The sequence below is a fragment of the Bombina bombina genome, chromosome 9 (genome assembly GCF_027579735.1).
Source record: "Bombina bombina isolate aBomBom1 chromosome 9, aBomBom1.pri, whole genome shotgun sequence".
Classification (NCBI taxonomy): Eukaryota; Metazoa; Chordata; class Amphibia; order Anura; family Bombinatoridae; genus Bombina; species Bombina bombina.
Genome location: NC_069507.1, coordinates 285380616 through 285400965, shown reverse-complemented (window position 1 = coordinate 285400965; position 20350 = coordinate 285380616). Strand labels below are relative to the sequence as shown.

Below are 20350 nucleotides of genomic sequence, written 5' to 3'. Positions count from 1 at the left end.
TAGCTTCTGAGGGTGAAATCTCAGATTCTGTATTTCTGAAGAAGTAAACTTTAGATTTAAGCTTGAACACCTTCGTTTACTTCTAAAGAAGGTACTGGCTACTTTGGACGACTCTGATCCTTCTGCTGCGGTCAACCCTAAAAATCTAGTAAGCTAAACAAATACTATGACGTTCCTTCCTCTGTGGAAGTGTTTCCTGTTCCAGACCGTGTGTCGGAGATCATTGCACAGGAATGGGATAAGCCAGGGGTTCCTTTTTTCCCTATCTCCTGTTTTTAAAAATATGTATCCTGTTGCTGACTCCATTTGGGGCTCATGGCGCACTATGACTAAGGTAGAAGGGGCTATTTCTACTCTGGCCAAGAGAACCACGATTCCTATTGATAGCTGTTCTTTTAAAGATCCCATGGACAAAAAAAACTGGAGGCTTATTTAAAGAGAATGTATGTGCATTAAGGATTACAATGGCAACCTACAGTTTCTTTTGCCACGGTAACAAGTGCATAATCTTATTGGTGTGATGCTTTGTCTGAATTGATTTTAGAGGAGATTCCATTAGAGGAGATCCAAGATAGGATTAAGGCTCTCAAACCGGCCAATTCCTTTATATCTGATGCCAAAATGCAAGTCATTCGACTAGGAGCCAAGATGTCTGGCTTTACTGTCCTATCCTGCAGGACTCTGTGACTAAAAATCTTGGTCAGCTGATGTTACCTCCAAGCCCAAGCTTCTGTCGTTACCTTACAAGGGTTAAGATCCTGTTTGGTCCTGGTCCGGCGGTGATTATTCCTGTTCCAGTAAGGGAACAGGGTTTAGGATTCTATTCAAATCTGTTTGTGGTTCCCAAAAAAGAGGGAACTTTTCGTCCCATTTTAGACCTAAAGTGTCAACAAATTTCTCAGGGTACCGTCCTTCAAAACGGAAACCATTCATTCCATTCTTCCTTTGGTCCAAGAGGGTCAGTTCATGACGACCATAGACCTGAAGGACGCGTATCTTCATGTTCCCATCCACAGGGATTATCACCAGTTCCTGAGATTTGCTTTTCTAGACAAGCATTTTCCTTTTCCTTTTTGGCCTTGCCACAGCTCCCAGAATTTTCACAAAGGTTCTGGGCGCTCTCTTAGCAGTTGTCGGGTCTCGGAATTGCAGTGGCGCCTTACCTGGACGACATATTGGTTCAGGCGCTATCTTTTCTACTAGCAAACTCTCATGCAGAGATCTTGTTGTCTTTTCTACGTTCCCACGGATGGAAACTGAATCTGGAGCAGAGTTCCCTTGTTCCAGCTACAAGGGTGTGTTTCTTCAGGACCACCATAGATTCCCCATCTATGAAGATTTTTCTGACGGAGGTCAGAAAATCTAAACTTCTCTCCTCTTGCCCCTCTCTACAATCTACTGTTCAGCCATCAAAGGCACAATGCATGGAGATAATTGGTCTGATGGTTGCTTCCATGGACATCATTCCCTTCGCTAGATTCCATTTAAGAGCGCTGCAATTATGCATGCTCAGACAATGGGACGGAGACCATTTGAATCTGTCTCAGAGGCTAGATCTGGACCAGTTGACAAGAGACTCTCGTGGTGGATTTCTCAGGATAATCTGTCTCAGGGCACATGCTTCTGGAGACTTTCCTGGGTGATTGTGACCATGGATGCCAGCTTGCTAGGCTTGGGGGGGGGGGGGGCCCAGTCTGGGACTCGTTAGAGGCTCAGGGTCTCCTCTCCCCATAAACATTTTGGAATTGAGAGCGATCTTCAATGCTCTGATGGTTTGGCCTCAGTTGTAACAGATTTGCAAGGCCGCAACATGGTCCTCTCTGCATACTTTTTCCAAATTTGATACCTTGCCTTGGCTGAGGCTTCTTTTGGGAGAAAGGTTCTTCAAGCAGTGGTGCCTTCTGTTTAGGTCTGCCTGTCTTGTTCTCCCTCCCTGTTCATTCTGTGTCCTCTAGCTTGTGTACTAGTTCCCACTAGTAATTGGAATGACGTTGTGGGCTCTCCATGTCTTAGGAAAGAAAATAAAATTTATGCTTGCCTGATAAATTTCTTTCTTTCCCGACATGGGAGAGTCCACGACCCTACCCTTCAGATTAGACAGTATTTTTTGTGTTATCTTTTTCCATTTCTCTTTGGCTGAATGACTGGGGGTTATGGGTAAGGGACACTTAACAGCTAAGCTTGGGTGCTCTTTGCCTCCTCCTGCTGGCTAGGAGTGAATATTTCACTAGTAATTAGAATGATGTCGTGGACTCTTCATGTCCAGAAAAACATTAATCAGGTAAAGCATACATTTTGTTTGGTGGAGTGTTGCGGTACAAGGAATATTGATTGTATTTATAGGCAATGTTAGGTACGGGAGGTGTTTAGTGCAGTAATTATGCTGATGACATGCTCTCAGCTAGAAATGCTGGGCCAGTCTAGATAGGGGAGGTGTTTATGTTGGGGATGATATGCTATGTGCTGTGCCAGTGATTTTTTTTTTTTTTTGAGAGTATTTGGGTGGAGACATATTTTCAGAAAGTGAAGGAAAGGGGTATTTAGGATATATTGGTGGGGAGTTTTTGTTGGATGGAGGGAATTGAGTGCTTGTGATGTAGAGGATGCACTGGTATGTAAATGGTCTTTAAAGGGACATTATATACTCATTTTTTCTTTGCATAAATGTTTTGTAGATTTATTTATAAAGCCCATAAAGTTTTTTTTTTAAATGTATAGTTTTGTTTATTTTTAAATAATATTGCTCTGATTTTGAGACTCCTAACCAAGCCCCAAAGTTTTGAGAATACCGTCAGCTACCTCCTCCAGCTTGCTCCTGTTTGTGTAAAGGGTCTGGGTTGGGGGAGTGTCTTATTTCTCACTTGCAGTGGGCTTTCCAGCTACCTTTTCAACAGAGCTAAACTGAGTTTCTATGTAAGTTTTTAAACCGTTTTTTTACTGGATTTTTATCAGTATCTGTGCATCTTATTCTTTATAGTAGTGTCTATTACATGCAGTTATATGAAAATGAGTGTATACTGTCCCTTTAAGCAAGGCAGCATTGAGCCCATGTCTGGGGGAGAAGATGCTGGGTGAGGGGTTAGTGATTAGAAAGGGGTAAGGGTGTGGCTGGTGTAGGAGTCATGTTTGGTATCCGCCTAGTTCCAGATCTTCAGAAAGCTGTCCCATGATCCAGTAGCCACAGCCATCCCATCAGATGTGACCCCTAAGCAGCTCACTCGGTTATCGTGGCCAGAGAGAACACCTAAGTAAATACAATACAGTACAGTCAGTAGTATCCTCTTATGGAACATTAGAAAAATGACCACTATCCTATTGACTGACCTATGCGCTCTCCTTTCAGAGAGTCCCAGATATTACAGTTGAAATCATCATATCCAGCAAGAAGAAGGCGCCCACTTCGTGAAAATGCCACTGAGGTGATTCCGCAGATAATGCTGTCCTGAGAATAAACACTCAGCTCCTGGTCTGCACGCAGATCAAATAGACGACATGTGGCATCATCAGAACCTGTGCAGACTGCTTGACCACTGGGGAAAAACTGTGTATAGGGTTAGGTCAGGATGCTGCCAATGTCCACCCAGCTGCTATACTGCACCTAATCATACAAGTCTCTACCTATCCATGACCACCCTAACAATAAAAGCTGCAAATAACTTCACCTAATGCCTACATTGTGTGCGTGCAACATGTACTTACACAAATGGCGTTTATGTCTGACTCATGTCCAGTGAAGGTTTGTCGACACTCCCCTTCCCGCACATCCCACAGTTTGGCGCTGGCGTCACAAGCTCCAGAAACAAACAGGTTAAAATCAGGGGATACTGCCAGACTCATGCAGTCCCCTGTGTGCCCTGTAAACACTGTTTTCTGCTGTCCTGTCTCAATGTCCCAGAGAGCACTGCAGGAGGAACACAGGGAAGTTATATGGAGCGCTAGAGGGTGTCTCACAGGGGGGTTATACGCAGCGCTAGAGGGTGTATCACAGGGGGTTTATACGCAGAGCTAGAGGGTGTCTCACAGGGTTTATACGCAGAGCTAGAGGGTGTCTCACGGGGTTTATACGCAGAGCTAGAGGGTGTCTCACGGGGTTTATACGCAGAGTTAGAGGGTGTCTCACGAGGTTATATGCAGCGCTAGAGGGTGTCTCACAGGGGGATTATACGCAGCGCTAGTGGGTGTCTCACAGGGGGTTTATACGCAGCGCTAGTGGGTGTCTCGGGGGGTTTATACGCAGCGCTAGAGGGTGTCTCACAGGGGGGTTATACGCAGCGCTAGAGGGTGTCTCACAGGGGGGTTATACGCAGTGCTAGAGGGTGTCTCACAGGGGGTTTATACGCATCACTAGAGGGTGTATCACAGGGGGTTTATACGCAGAGCTAGAGGGTGTCTCACGGGGTTTATACGCAGCGCTAGAGGGTGTCTCACAGGAGGTTTATACGCAGCGCTAGAGGGTGTCTCACAGGGGGGGTTATACGTAGCTCTAGAGGGTGTCTCACAGGGGGTTATACGCAGCACTAGAGGGTGTCTCACAGGGGGGGTTATACGCAGCGCTAGAGGGTGTCTCACAGGGGGGTTATACGCAGCGCTAGAGGGTGTCTCGGGGTTTATACGCATCGCTAGAGGGAGTCTCACAGGGGGTTTATATGCAGAGCTAGAGGGTGTCTCACAGGGGGTTTATACACGGCGCTAGAGGGTGTATCACAGGGGAGTTATACGCAGCCCTAGAGGGTGTCCCACAGTGGGTTTATACGCAGCGCTAGGGGGTGTCTCACAGGGGGGTTATACGCAGCGCAAGAGGGTGTCTCACAGGGGTGTTATACGCAGTGCTAGAGGGTGTCTCACAGGGGGGTTATACACAGACCTAGAGGGTGTCTCACGTGGTTTATACGCAGTGCTAGAGGGTGTCCCAGAGGGGGTTTATACGCAGCGCTAGAGGGTGTCTCACAGGGGGGTTATACGCAGCGCTAGAGGGTGTATCACAGGGGGTTTATACGCAGTGCTAGAGGGTGTCTCACAGGGTTTATACGCAGCGCTAGAGGGTGTCTCACAGGGGGGTTATACGCAGCATAACAGAAAAAGAGAACCAATGGCACTACTTGTTAGGATAAAAAATAAGCTCTAGATCTCTATATGTGACGGACTTGGGAGTATATCCCGGATCAGTACTATGTAATGGAGTCTGTGGTGCTGTGTACTGTATATAGACTTTGAAGGCTGGATGTGGTTAAAGGGATAACCACAAGAAAGAGTACACTTGTAGCACTCGAGAGCTTAATGTGATGTAGTTAAATTTATCACAAGGCTCAATGTGGTGCAATAGTTAGACAACACTAGTCTCCAAATATACTAAACCTAACTAAATTAAAACTTAACGTTTATTTATTACACAGTGCTAAAATTTGCGGAAAACAAAGATTAAAAACACTAACCAAAATTGGTGCTAGATGGAATAAAAGAGATCAGTGTAGTAGGCTAATGATACCAAGGTGAGGGTCTCTATATATTAGTCTCTTGAAGGGAGACCGTATAGTATAGATATAATCAACAAGGGATTGTGTGTACTTATGGACAGAGTACTGATCTGTGTTAGGTGTATAATAAGTTTTGATACGCCAGTGATTGTATGAAAGTATGAGCTGCAGCTCCCCTGAAATAGCTATTACTAAGTGTAACCTGCCTTAAGATTCAATATCCCTCCATTAAGATTAAGACAGTTAAAATGATGTTATAACTGTGGTATGGTTACAGGCGGTGGAATTATAGATTGACTCAGGAAAATTAAAGTAAACACTGTTGTAAGTTCTCTCAATAATAGTCTAATATACACACACTGTGGTGGTATTAGGTAAATTGAGGTATATCATAATCCCTGTCTTGTTCGCCTACCCATAAATTATGCCACCTATGGGTACAGTGGTATTGTAGAATGTAGACAGCAGGGCTGATGAGTGTTAAATATTACTAACCTGAGTTTCTAAATGGGCTTACATAAAGAAACGTGGTATGTTTTATTTGCTTTGTTATAGTATTAATTGTCAGATTCTCACATACTACGATTATGCATTTATGTCGCCCAGTGGTGGTTGTTTCATACATGTACTTAGTTGTATAGTATAGCTGATAGAGATATTTATATAGCTGGGAATTCAATTATATAATGTAACTTATTAGTTGTGGATACTAAGTTCCAAGTTCAATTGATGCAGTGATATGTATTACATATTTTATTGCATTGTAACTGTTTCAATTGTGCTTATGTGAACATTGAGCGATATCTGAATTTCGAATGACTAAGATTCAATAATTTTTATACATTTAAAGATCAGTGTTGATATCCTGTGGAATATCTCACACTAATACTCTGCTAGTATCTAAATTTTGAGTAACTAAGATTCAATAATTTTTATACATTTCAAGATCAGTGTTGATATCCTGTGAAATATCTCACACCAATACTCTGCTGGTAAGCGTTATTGCTGTAACGGCATAAAACAGATCTGCTGCTGGTTATAAGCTGGCGGGTAATACCCGATATCTGTGTTACCAAGTTTTGGCGCTTTCGTATTTAAATTAGCTGACCGTTAGGGCAGTATCGCTCCTAAACGGTAATTATAGATTGGAAAGTAGCCAGTATTTCTTAAACCATAAGCCAGCCTATTATACCAATAGCCTCCCTTGGTTTCGTATAGATTCAATAAAGACACATATATATATATATAGCCTAATTATAGTAACTAGTTTGCATGCTAGCACTGATGATGGTTAGCTTCTAAAATACAGGAGCTCGCAATGACTCCTCACCATTTCCCTAAATCCCTAACATGTTTCGCCGTCTAACACGGCTTAACCCTTTGAAAAAGCCGTGTTAGACGGCGAAACATGTTAAGGATTTAGGGAAATGGTGAGGAGTCATTGCGAGCTCCTGTATTTTAGAAGCTAACCATCATCAGTGCTAGCATGCAAACTAGTTACTATAATTAGGCTATATATATATGTGTCTTTATTGAATCTATACGAAACCAAGGGAGGCTATTGGTATAATAGGCTGGCTTATGGTTTAAGAAATACTGGCTACTTTCCAATCTATAATTACCGTTTAGGAGCGATACTGCCCTAACGGTCAGCTAATTTAAATACGAAAGCGCCAAAACTTGGTAACACAGATATCGGGCATTACCCGCCAGCTTATAACCAGCAGCAGATCTGTTTTATGGCGTTACAGCAATAACGCTTACCAGCAGAGTATTGGTGTGAGATATTTCACAGGATATCAACACTGTGATCTTGAAATGTATAAAGACTATTGAATCTTAGTTACTCAAAATTTAGATACTAGCAGAGTATTAGTGTGAGATATTCCACAGGATATCAACACTGTGATCTTTAAATGTATAAAAATTATTGAATCTTAGTCATTCGAAATTCAGATATCGCTAAAACATTATCAAATTATATGATTAAGAGGGGAAACTAGAATTTTTTCTATTATATGTTAAAAGCCATAAAACTTTAACTGAAAGGTTGCAGGTAGTTCAAACTCGAATGTTGAATAAATTTATATCTCAATTATTTGTTCAAGTATACTGACAACTAATGTGCTTAAATTTAAAACGTGATCTAGTAAAACACCCAAACTTTTGAATGTCACAATAGATTGAAGGATAAAATCACCTTCAAACATCAAGCAACAGAATCATAGAATATAGTTAATAATGTTAGATAAACTGTTTATCAGTAACTATAATATGAAATTGGAAAAGCACTCATATTTGAATGCAAGTCAATACAAAACTGTTTATCTTTAAACTGTGACACAACAATTAAGCCTATATATCCATTTAAAGCCTGGCTTGCTTAAAACAAAATTACAAGTTTGTACCCTCAATAAATGAGCTATGATACCTAATGTAATCAATGTTCACATAAGCACAATTGAAACAGTTACAATGCAATAAAATATGTAATACATATCACTGCATCAATTGAACTTGGAACTTAGTATCCACAACTAATAAGTTACATTATATAATTGAATTCCCAGCTATATAAATATCTCTATCAGCTATACTATACAACTAAGTACATGTATGAAACAACCACCACTGGGCGACATAAATGCATAATCGTAGTATGTGAGAATCTGACAATTAATACTATAACAAAGCAAATAAAACATACCACGTTTCTTTATGTAAGCCCATTTAGAAACTCAGGTTAGTAATATTTAACACTCATCAGCCCTGCTGTCTACATTCTACAATACCACTGTACCCATAGGTGGCATAATTTATGGGTAGGCGAACAAGACAGGGATTATGATATACCTCAATTTACCTAATACCACCACAGTGTGTGTATATTAGACTATTATTGAGAGAACTTACAACAGTGTTTACTTTAATTTTCCTGAGTCAATCTATAATTCCACCGCCTGTAACCATACCACAGTTATAACATCATTTTAACTGTCTTAATCTTAATGGAGGGATATTGAATCTTAAGGCAGGTTACACTTAGTAATAGCTATTTCAGGGGAGCTGCAGCTCATACTTTCATACAATCACTGGCGTATCAAAACTTATTATACACCTAACACAGATCAGTACTCTGTCCATAAGTACACACAATCCCTTGTTGATTATATCTATACTATACGGTCTCCCTTCAAGAGACTAATATATAGAGACCCTCACCTTGGTATCATTAGCCTACTACACTGATCTCTTTTATTCCATCTAGCACCAATTTTGGTTAGTGTTTTTAATCTTTGTTTTCCGCAAATTTTAGCACTGTGTAATAAATAAACGTTAAGTTTTAATTTAGTTAGGTTTAGTATATTTGGAGACTAGTGTTGTCTAACTATTGCACCACATTGAGCCTTGTGATAAATTTAACTACATCACATTAAGCTCTCGAGTGCTACAAGTGTACTCTTTCTTGTGGTTATCCCTTTAACCACATCCAGCCTTCAAAGTCTATATACAGTACACAGCACCACAGACTCTTCTATTACATAGTACTGATCCGGGATATACTCCCAAGTCCGTCACATATAGAGATCTAGAGCTTATTTTTTATCCTAAAAAGTAGTGCCATTGGTTCTCTTTTTCTGTTACGCTGCGTATAACCCCCCTGTGAGACACCCTCTAGCGCTGCGTATAAACCCTGTGAGACACCCTCTAGCACTGCGTATAAACCCCGTGATACACCCTCTAGGTCTGTGTATAACCCCCCTGTGAGACACCCTCTAGCGCTGCGTATAAACCCTGTGAGACACCCTCTAGCACTGCGTATAACCCCCCTGTGAGACACCCTCTAGTGCTGCGTATAAACCCCCTCTGGGACACCCTCTAGCTCTGCGTATAAACCCTGTGAGACACCCTCTAGGTCTGTGTATAACCCCCCTGTGAGACACCCCCTAGCGCTGCGTATAACCGCCATGTGAAACAGCCTCTAGCACTACATATAAACCCCCTGTGAGACACCCTCTAGCGCTGCGTATAAACCCCGTGAGACACCCTCTAGCGCTGCGTATAAACCTCTGTGAGACACCCTCTAGCGCTGCGTGTCTTACGGGTTTATACGAAGCGCTAGAGGGTGTCTTACGGGGTTTATACGCAGCGCTAGAGGGTGTCTTACGGGATTTATACGCAGCTCTAAAGGGTGTTTCACAGAGGGTTTATACGCAGTGCCAGAGGGTGTCTTACAAGGTTTATACGCAGCGATAGAGGGTGTTTCACAGGGTTTTTTTTACGCAGCGCTAGAGGGTGTCTCACAAGGGGTTTATACGTGGCGCTAGAGGGTGTCTCACGGGGGGGATTATATGCAGAGCTAGAGGGTGTCTCTCAGTGGTTATACGCAGTGCTAGAGTGTGTCTCACAGGGGGATTATACACAGCGCTAGAGGGTGTCTCACAGGGGGTTTATACGCAGAGCTAGAGGGTGTCTCACAGAGGGTTTATACGCAATGCTAGAGGGTGTCTCACAGGGGATTTATACGCAGCGCTAGAGGGTGTCTCACAGAGGTTTATACGCAGCGCTAGAGGGTGTCACGGGATTTATACGCAGCTCTAAAGGGTGTTTCACAGAGGGTTTATACGCAGTGCCAGAGGGTGTCTTACAAGGTTTATACGCAGCGATAGAGGGTGTTTCACAGGGTTTTTTTACGCAGCGCTAGAGGGTGTCTCACAAGGGGTTTATACGTGGCGCTAGAGGGTGTCTCACGGGGGGGATTATATGCAGAGCTAGAGGGTGTCTCTCGGTGGTTATACGCAGTGCTAGAGTGTGTCTCACAGGGGGATTATACACAGCGCTAGAGGGTGTCTCACAGGGGGTTTATACGCAGAGCTAGAGGGTGTCTCACAGAGGGTTTATACGCAATGCTAGAGGGTGTCTCACAGGGGATTTATACGCAGCGCTAGAGGGTGTCTCAGAGGTTTATACGCAGCGCTAGAGGGTGTCTCGGGTTTATACGCAGGGCTAGAGTTTCACAGGGGGTTTATACGCAGCGCTAGAGGGTGTCTCACAGGGGTTATACCCAGTGCTAGAGGGTGTTTCACTGGGTTTATACGCAGCGCTAGAGGGTGTCTCACAGGGGGGTTATACACGGCGCTCGAGGGTGTTTCACAGGGTTTTTTTACGCAGTGCTAGAGGGTGTCTCACAAGGGGGTTATACGCAGTTCTAGAGGGTGTCTCACAGGGGGTTTATACACAGTGCTAGAGGGTGTCTCACTGGTTTATATGCAGTGCTAGAGGGTGTCTCACAGGGTTTATACACGGCGCTAGAGGGTGTGTCACGGGGATTATACGCAGCACTAGAGGGTGTCTCATGGGGTTTATATGCAGAGCTAGAGGGTGTCTCACAGGGATTATACGCAGCACTAGAGGGTGTCTCACGGGGGTTTATACGCAGCACTAGAGGGTGTCTCATGGGGTTTATATGCAGAGCTAGAGGGTGTCTCACGAAGGTTATACACAGCACTAGCGGGTGTCTCTGGGTTTATATGCAGAGCTAGAGGGTGTCACTGGGGTTATACGCAGTGCTAGAGGGTGTCACTGGGGTTATACGCAGTGCTAGAGGGTGTCACTGGGGTTATACGCAGTGCTAGAGGGTGTCTCACAGGGGGATTATATGCAGAGCTAGAGGGTGTCTCGGGTTTATATGCAGAGCTAGAGGGTGTCTCATGAGGGTTATACGCAGCACTAGAGGGTGTCTCGTGGTTTATACGCAGCGCTAGAGGGTGTCTCACAGGGGGGTTATACACAGCGCTAGAGGGTGTTTCACAGGGTTTTTTTACGCAGCGCTAGAGGGTGTCTCACGGGGATTATGCACAGCACTAGAGGGTGTCTCACGGGGTTTATAAGCAGAGCTAGAGGGCGTTTCACAGGGTTTTTTTTTTTATGCAGTGCTAGAGGGTGTCTCACAAGGGGGTTATACGCAGTGCTAGAGGGTGTCTCACTGGTTTATATGCAGCGCTAGAGGGTGTCTCACAGGGTTTATACACGGCGCTAGAGGGTGTCTCACAGGGGGGTTTATAAGCAGCGCTAGAGGGTGTGTCACGGGGATTATACGCAGCATTAGAGGGTGTCTCATGGGGTTTATATGCAGAGCTAGAGGGTGTCTCACAGGGGGGTTTATACGCAGCACTAGAGGGTGTCTCATGGGGTTTATATGCAGAGCTAGAGGGTGTCTCACGAAGGTTATACACAGCACTAGAGGGTGTCTCTGGGTTTATATGCAGAGCTAGAGGGTGTCTCTGGGTTTATATGCAGAGCTAGAGGGTGTCTCACTGGGGTTATACGCAGTGCTAGAGGGTGTCTCACTGGGGTTATACGCAGTGCTAGAGGGTGTCACACAGGGTTTATACGCAGCTCTAGAGGGTGTCTCACTGGGTTTATACGCAGCGCTAGAGGGTGTCTCACTGGGTTTATACGCAGCGCTAGAGGGTGTCTCACTGGGTTTATACGCAGCGCTAGAGGGTGTCTCACTGGGTTTATACGCAGCGCTAGAGGGTGTCTCACTGGGTTTATACGCAGCGCTAGAGGGTGTCTCAGGGGGTTTATACGCAGCGCTAGAGGGTGTCTCACAAGGGGGTTTATACGCAGCGCTAGAGGGTGTCTCACAAGGGGGTTTATACGCAGCGCTAGAGGGTGTCTCACGGGGTTTATACGCAGCTCTAGAGGGTGTCTCACAGGGGGTTTATACGCAGCGCTAGAGGGTGTCTCACATGGGGGTTATACGCAGCTCTAGAGGGTCTCACACAGGGGGTTTATACGCAGCGCTAGAGGGTGTCTCACAAGGGGGTTTATACGCAGCGCTAGAGGGTGTCTCACAGGGGGTTTATACGCAGCGCTAGAGGGTGTCAGGGGGTTTATACGCAGCGCTAGAGGGTGTCTCACATGGGGGTTATACGCAGCTCTGGAGGGTGTCTCACAGGGTTTATACGCAGCGCCTAGTGGCTGTTTCACATGGGGGTTTTACACGGCGCTAGAGGGTGTCTCACAGGGGGTTTATACGCAGCGCTAGAGGGTGTCTCACTGGGTTTATACGCAGCGCTAGAGGGTGTTTCACAGGGGGTTTATACGCAGCGCTAGAGGGTGTCTCACAAGGGGGTTTATACGCAGCTCTAGAGGGTGTCAGGGGGTTTATACGCAGCGCTAGAGGGTGTCTCACATGGGGGTTATACGCAGCTCTAGAGGGTGTCTCACAAGGGGGTTTATACGCAGCGTTAGAGGGTGTCTCACAGGGGGTTTATACGCAGCGCTAGAGGGTGTCTCACAGGGGGTTTATACGCAGCGCTAGAGGGTGTCTCACAGGGGGTTTATACGCAGCGCTAGAGGGTGTCTCACATGGGGGTTATACGCGGCTCTAGAGGGTGTCTCACAGGGTTTATACGCAGCGCTAGAGGCTGTTTCACATGGGGGTTTTACACAGCGCTAGAGGGTGTCTCACAGGGGGTTTATACGCAGCGCTAGAGGGTGTCTCACGGGGTTTATACGCAGCGCTAGAGGGTGTCTCACAGGGGGTTTATACGCAGCGCTAGAGGGTGTCTCACAGGGGGTTTATACGCAGCGCTAGAGGGTGTCTCACGGGGTTTATACGCAGCGCTAGAGGGTGTCTCACAGGGGGTTTATACGCAGCGCTAGAGGGTGTCTCACAGGGGGGTTTATACGCAGCTCTAGAGGGTGTCTCTCAGGGGGTTTATACGCAGAGCTAGAGGCTGTTTCACATGGGGTTTATACGCAGCGCTAGAGGGTGTTTCACAGGGGGGTTTATACGCAGCGCTAGAGGGTGTCTCACAGGGGGTTATACGCAGCGCTAGAGGGTGTCTCACAGGGGGTTATACGCAGCGCTAGAGGGTGTCTCACAAGGGGGGTTATACGCAGCTCTAGAGGGTGTCCCACAGGGGGGTTATACGCAGCTCTAGAGGGTGTCTCACAGGGGGGTTATACGCAGCTCTAGAGGGTGTCTCACGGGGGGGTTATACGTAGCTCTAGAGGGTGTCTCACGGGGTTTATACGCAGCGCTAGAGGGTGTCTCACAGGGGGTTTATACGCAGCGCTAGAGGGTGTCTCACGGGGTTTATACGCAGCTCTAGAGGGTGTCTCACAGGGGGTTTATACGCAGCGCTAGAGGGTGTCTCACAAGGGGGTTTATACGCAGCGTTAGAGGCTGTTTCACATGGGGGTTATACGCAGCTCTAGAGGGTGTCTCACAGGGGGTTTATACGCAGCGCTAGAGGGTGTCTCAAGGGGGTTTATACGCAGCGTTAGAGGCTGTTTCACATGGGGGCTATACGCAGTGCTAGAGGGTGTCTCACAGGGGGGTTTATACGCAGCGCTAGAGGGTGTCTCACAGGGGGTTTATACGCAGCGCTAGAGGGTGTCTCACAGGGGGTTTATACGCAGCGCTAGAGGGTGTCTCACAAGGGGGTTTATACGCAGCGTTAGAGGCTGTTTCACATGGGGGTTATACCCAGTGCTAGAGGGTGTCTAGCGCTGCGTATAAACCCCCCTGTGAGACACCCTCTAGCACTGGGTATAACCCCCATGTGAAACAGCCTCTAACGCTGCGTATAAACCCCCTTGTGAGACACCCTCTAGCGCTGCGTATAAACCCCCCTGTGAGAGGGTGTCTCACAGGGGGTTTATACGCAGCTCTAGAGGGTGTCTCACAGGGGGTTTATACGCAGCTCTAGAGGGTGTCTCACAGGGGGTTTATACGCAGCGTTAGAGGCTGTTTCACAGGGGGTTTATACGCAGCGCTAGAGGGTGTCTCACAAGGGGTTTATACGCAGCGCTAGAGGGTGTCTCACAGGGGGTTTATACGCAGCGCTAGAGGGTGTCTCACATGGGGGTTATACGCAGCTCTAGAGGGTCTCACACAGGGGGTTTATACGCAGCGCTAGAGGGTGTCTCACGGGGTTTATACGCAGCGCTAGAGGGTGTCTCACAAGGGGGTTTATACGCAGCTCTAGAGGGTGTCAGGGGGTTTATACGCAGCGCTAGAGGGTGTCTCACATGGGGGTTATACGCAGCTCTAGAGGGTGTCTCACAGGGTTTATACGCAGCGCTAGAGGCTGTTTCACATGGGGGTTTTACACAGCGCTAGAGGGTGTCTCACAGGGGGTTTATACGCAGCGCTAGAGGGTGTCTCACAGGGGGTTTATACGCAGCGCTAGAGGGTGTCTCACAAGGGGGTTTATACGCAGCTCTAGAGGGTGTCAGGGGGTTTATACGCAGCGCTAGAGGGTGTCTCACATGGGGGTTATACGCAGCTCTAGAGGGTGTCTCACAAGGGGGTTTATACGCAGCGTTAGAGGGTGTCTCACAGGGGGTTTATACGCAGCGCTAGAGGGTGTCTCACAGGGGGTTTATACGCAGCGCTAGAGGGTGTCTCACGGGGTTTATACGCAGCGCTAGAGGGTGTCTCACAGGGGGTTTATACGCAGCGCTAGAGGGTGTCTCACAGGGGGTTTATACGCAGCGCTAGAGGGTGTCTCACAGGGGGGTTTATACGCAGCTCTAGAGGGTGTCTCACAGGGGGTTTATACGCAGAGCTAGAGGCTGTTTCACATGGGGTTTATACGCAGCGCTAGAGGGTGTCTCACAGGGGGGTTTATACGCAGCGCTAGAGGGTGTCTCACAGGGGGTTTATACGCAGAGCTAGAGGCTGTTTCACATGGGGTTTATACGCAGCGCTAGAGGGTGTCTCACAGGGGGTTTATACGCAGCGCTAGAGGGTGTCTCACAGGGGGTTTATACGCAGCGCTAGAGGGTGTCTCACAGGGGGTTTATACGCAGCGCTAGAGGGTGTCTCACAGGGGGTTTATACGCAGCGCTAGAGGGTGTCTCACAGGGGGTTTATACGCAGCGCTAGAGGGTGTCTCACAGGGGGGTTTATACGCAGCTCTAGAGGGTGTCTCACAGGGGGTTTATACGCAGAGCTAGAGGCTGTTTCACATGGGGTTTATACGCAGCGCTAGAGGGTGTCTCACAGGGGGTTTTATACGCAGCGCTAGAGGGTGTCTCACAGGGGGTTTATACGCAGAGCTAGAGGCTGTTTCACATGGGGTTTATACGCAGCGCTAGAGGGTGTCTCACGGGGGTTTATACGCAGCGCTAGAGGGTGTCTCACAGGGGGTTTATACGCAGCGCTAGAGGGTGTCTCACAGGGGGTTTATACGCAGCGCTAGAGGGTGTCTCACAGGGGGTTTATACGCAGCGCTAGAGGGTGTCTCACAGGGGGTTTATACGCAGCGCTAGAGGGTGTCTCACAGGGGGTTTATACGCAGCGCTAGAGGGTGTTTCACATTGGGGTTATACGCAGCTCTAGAGGGTGTCTCACAGGGGGGTTATACGCAGCTCTAGAGGGTGTCTCACAGGGGGGGTTATACGTAGCTCTAGAGGGTGTCTCACAGGGGGTTTATACGCAGCGCTAGTGGGTGTCTCACAGGGGGTTTTACACAGTGACCTCACTGTCTACCCTTGTGGTTTAGTTTCTTACCAGGTTGTATCTCCTGAGCTTGTCACAATCTGATTGTCATCAAGAAATCTGCAACACGAGAGGTAACCTGAGGGGGAAAGAGAATTAAAGGGACTTAAGTCATAATTCAATTTCCATTAACAAAATGTGCACAGTCTTTATATTTCCTTCTTAATACAGGGAGTGTCCACAGCTGCATTCCTTACTTGTGGGAATACAGAACCTGGCCACCAGGAGGAGGCAAAGACACCCCAGCCAAAGGCTTAAATACCTCCCCCACTTCCCTCATCCCCAGTCATTCTTTGCCTTTCGTCACAGGAGGATGGCAGAGAAGTGTCAGAAGATTTCGGATTTGTTCCTCAGGAGGGGTATCTGCCCTTCGAGATGGGACTGGAGTTTTAAGTAGTCCTGTCAGCCTCTCAGTGAGAGCATTGACAAAAGTTAGTCTGGAGATGCAGGGAGAGTCTTTCTGCGAAACCATCCAGACTCATATTAACAGCTCCTAAGCAATCGGTGTTGACGAGTTTTGCTGCCTGCTTTTTTTTCACTCAAGTCCATGTCAGAAACGCTGCTACAATCTGGCAAACTTGAAGGACTGTGTTACTGTTCCACGGCATAGATTCCGGTAAGATCGTTTTTTACACATTTTGCAAACGCTAGAAGACAGGGTCACAGTGTGGCTCCTTTTATCTATATGGAATCAAGGGTTAATATCTCCTGAGGGGGATTATGAACAATTGGGTTTAATCATATATGCTTTATTTGATTTTATGCTGCTTTTTGTGTAAGATGTTTATGGGCTCATAGGCTGACATGGAACATACAGGTTTCACTTTCACTTTGAAGGTTGCGCAACTTAAAAGCTTGGTGCGCTTTTTCTCATAGCAGGGATGGTCCTGCATTGCGCACCATGTGACCGGAAGGGTTGAGGCTTCCATTTCCTTTCTCTTGACCGAGTTACTACTGGAGAGGATTTTTATCTCTGTCTGGGTCATAGGGGGTGGTGGGTGCAAAGCCATTGGGGGTATAAAGGTGCTGCTTTTTTTTAATTTAAAATAGTTAGTTTTTTCTGTAGTCCTCAGCATATTGTACTTTAGCCATGGACGATTCTGATTCATTAGAGGGTTCTCCTTCTATTTCAAAGAGTAAAGCCTGTTTATATTGTGAGGGAGCTCTGGAATATCCGCCCTCTCAATTATGTTCCATATGCCTTGATAAGGGGATTATATAAGGTTGACATGTTTGATACCACTGAGCTGCCCACCTCTGAGGAGTCCTCTTCCAGTGTGGTACACACCCTACATGCATGTTTGTATACACATGCAGCTTCCCATTGCATTGCTAATCCTCCATCTGAAAGGGCCTTTCTTCACCAGACGTTACTGCGCAGTTTCATACGGTGGTGTCTGCGGCCATTAGTGCTTTTTCTTGCACTGCTAAGCGCAAGCAAAAGGTTAAATCTTGCACTCCTGCCCAGGTGGCATCATGTAATTTGTCGGATATATCTGATCAGTTATCCGAGGATGAGGTTCTCTGAAACTTCAGAGTATGAACTTTCAGGGTTGGAGTCTGCTGCCTATAATCCTCCACCTGTGCAGGATCCAATTTTTAGATTTAGGACAGAACGTTTACACTTTCTACTAAAGGAGGTTTTGACTACTTTAGAGGTTTTAAAGGCCGAGCTGCCAGTCGAACTCTGGGTCCTAAATTTGATGGCAATCATTATTAAAGGGACAGTCAACACCAGAATTGTTGTTGTTTAAAAAGAAAGATAATCCCTTTATTACCAATTCCCCAGTTTTGCATAACCAACAGTTATATTAATACACTTTTTACCTCTTTGATTATTTTGTATCTATGCCTCAGCAGACTGCCCCCTTTTTCAGTTCTCACTCCAGGGTAACTTCACGTGCATGAGCTCAGTGTTATCTATATGAATATACTCAACTATTAGGAACCAAGTCCAATATACAGGGGCGCCAACAGAAGTTCCAGTAATCCAATGGTGTACTATATTCTTGTGGCCCACAGATTAAATGAAGACAGTTTCTTAAATAATGAAACAAAAATGAATACAAGTAGCTGCTCCCTCCAAATGGAAAGACAAAAAAACAGAAGGGGCCCTTGCTTGTGCAGATCAATTAAAGTACAAAAGTAGAAACAACCACTTGCTCCTATTGTACTCACATACACAGCAGCACTTGTCGTGCTGTTGGGCACAGGCTGAAGTTCTGGCAGCGCTCCAGCTCACTGATATTAACCTCGTCAGATCCGGCAGAGTTTGACACAGCGTGTTGATGTCCTGGTTCCTCCTTCCTTAGCTCTTTACCTCCATACTGGATATGAGTGAGAAGAGGCATACTACACACAAATCCTAGTGCAGATCAGTGAGATATCAAATGATATCAAATAAATCACGCTAAATGGTATACTTGCAAACACTGCAGCACTCAGATGTGCTGATTGGGGCAAACTGGAGTCTCTCATCGCTCCAGCTCGCTGATGTGGCTAAAGATACAATCCACTCGATACAGATGATAAAAAACGATACGAAGTAATATGTAAAACAAATTGACACTTTAATTAAAAAACATTAAAAAGATTACAGCACTAACGTGCATAAAATAAGTGCTACGTGTTTCTCAGTCAGCAGATCGTTTCTTCAGGCATATGCACAGATTACCTCGATACGAGGTTCAATCTAATTTCTCTTTTCCTGCCATTACCATTCCTTCCTTGAGTGGTGGCTCGAATCTTTCAGGAGCAGGCGTCAGTGATAGATTGCTCCATCGTGGCCTCGAAGGATATGGTTCGTGGATCTAGTGGGGATGTCATCATCTCCTCCTTGGAGGTTACCTTATCACAGGGATCTGCTGGAACAAGACCCCTTTATCACAATATAGATTCTCTGAGGCTGACTGCGTGAAGATTGAATGCTTAGTCTTAGCCAAGAGAGGGTTTTCTGAGTGTTATTGATACTCTCATTGAAGCTCATAAGCCGGTTACTCGTCGCATCCTTCGTAAGGTGTGGAGGACCTACTTATTCTGGTGTGAAGAGCGTGGTTTGTCCTGGCACAGAGTAAAGGTAGCCAGGATTCCTTCTTTTCTCCAGGTTGGACTGGAGAAGGGCCTCTCGGCTAGTTCCTTAAAGGGAGAGATTTCGGCCCTGTTTGTTTTACTGCACAAGAGGCTCGCTGAGCTTCTGAATGCAGTCTTTTGTTAAGATTCTGACTAGGATCAGGCTGGTGTTTAGATCAAAATGCTCCTCCTTGGAGTTTAAATCTTGTTCTTAAAGTTTTGCAACGGGCTCCGTTTGAGCCTATGCACAAGGTTGACATTAAGTTTTTTGTTTTGGAAAGTTCTTTTTCTACTAGCTATTGCTACTGCGCACAGAGTCTCTGAGATTGCTGTCTTGCAATGCGACCCTCCTTATCTGGTGTTCCATGCTGATAAGGCTGTTCTACGAATTAACTTAGGATTTCTTCCTAAGGTTGTGTCAAATCGCAACATCAATCAAGAAATTGTGGTTCCTTTATTATGTCCTAATCCTTCATCGAAAGAATGTGTACTGCATAATCTGGATGTGGTTCGTGCCTTGAAGTTCTATCTTCAGGCTACAAAGGAATTTAGACAAACTTCTTCTCTGTTATCTATTCTGGGAAGTGTAGGGGTCAGAGGGCCTCTTCGACTTCCTTATCTTTTTGGTTGAGGAGTATCATCCGCTTAGCATATGAGTCAGCGGGTCTTAAACCTCCTCTGATTACTGCTCATTCTACGAGAGCAGTGGTTTCCTCTTCGGCCTTAAAATTAGGCCTCTTTGGATTAGACGTGCTACCTGGTCCTCCTTACATACTTTTTCAAAATTTTACAAGTTTGATGTTTTTGCTTCTGCTGAAGCAGCCTTTGTGAGAGGTTTTGCAGGCTGTGGTGCCCTCAGATTAGGAGCCGCCTCTCTTTTTTACCCTCCCGTTACCCATGCTACGAAGGACAATGAATGCTATCGTTTCCCACAAGTAATGAATGCAGCTGTGGACTCTCCCTGTATTAAGAAGGTAAACATAAATTATGACTTACCAGATAATTTCCTTTCTTCTACAAGATACGACGAGTACACGGATTTCATCCTTGTGGGATATTATCCTCCTGCTAACAGGAAGTGGCAAAGAGCACCACAGCAGAGCTGTGTATATATAGCTCCCCTCCTCCACCTCCAGTCATTCTCTTTGCCTGTGTTATACTAGGAAGAGGTAAAGTGAGGTGTTAGTGTTTCTTCAATCAAGAAGTTTTTTATTTTAAATGGTACCGGTGAGTACTGTTTTCCTCAGGAGGATTTGGAAGAAGAATTCTGCCCTGACTTTGATGA

The 20350-nt window shown here is 45.9% G+C and overlaps 1 protein-coding gene across 1 annotated transcript in view; it reads right to left on the bottom strand.

Moving 5' to 3' along the window:
- Window positions 1-3137: 3137 nt before the first annotated feature.
- Window positions 3138-20350, bottom strand: part of GNB3 (G protein subunit beta 3) — an 81957-nt gene continuing 64744 nt past the window's right edge. Inside the window, exons 5-8 of the mRNA XM_053693073.1 lie at window positions 16009-16075; window positions 3700-3901; window positions 3325-3541; window positions 3138-3244 (exon numbers count right to left, since the gene is read on the bottom strand). Coding sequence (XP_053549048.1) covers window positions 3138-3244; window positions 3325-3541; window positions 3700-3901; window positions 16009-16075 — 593 coding nt within the window. The remainder of the gene's footprint in view (window positions 3245-3324; window positions 3542-3699; window positions 3902-16008; window positions 16076-20350) is intronic.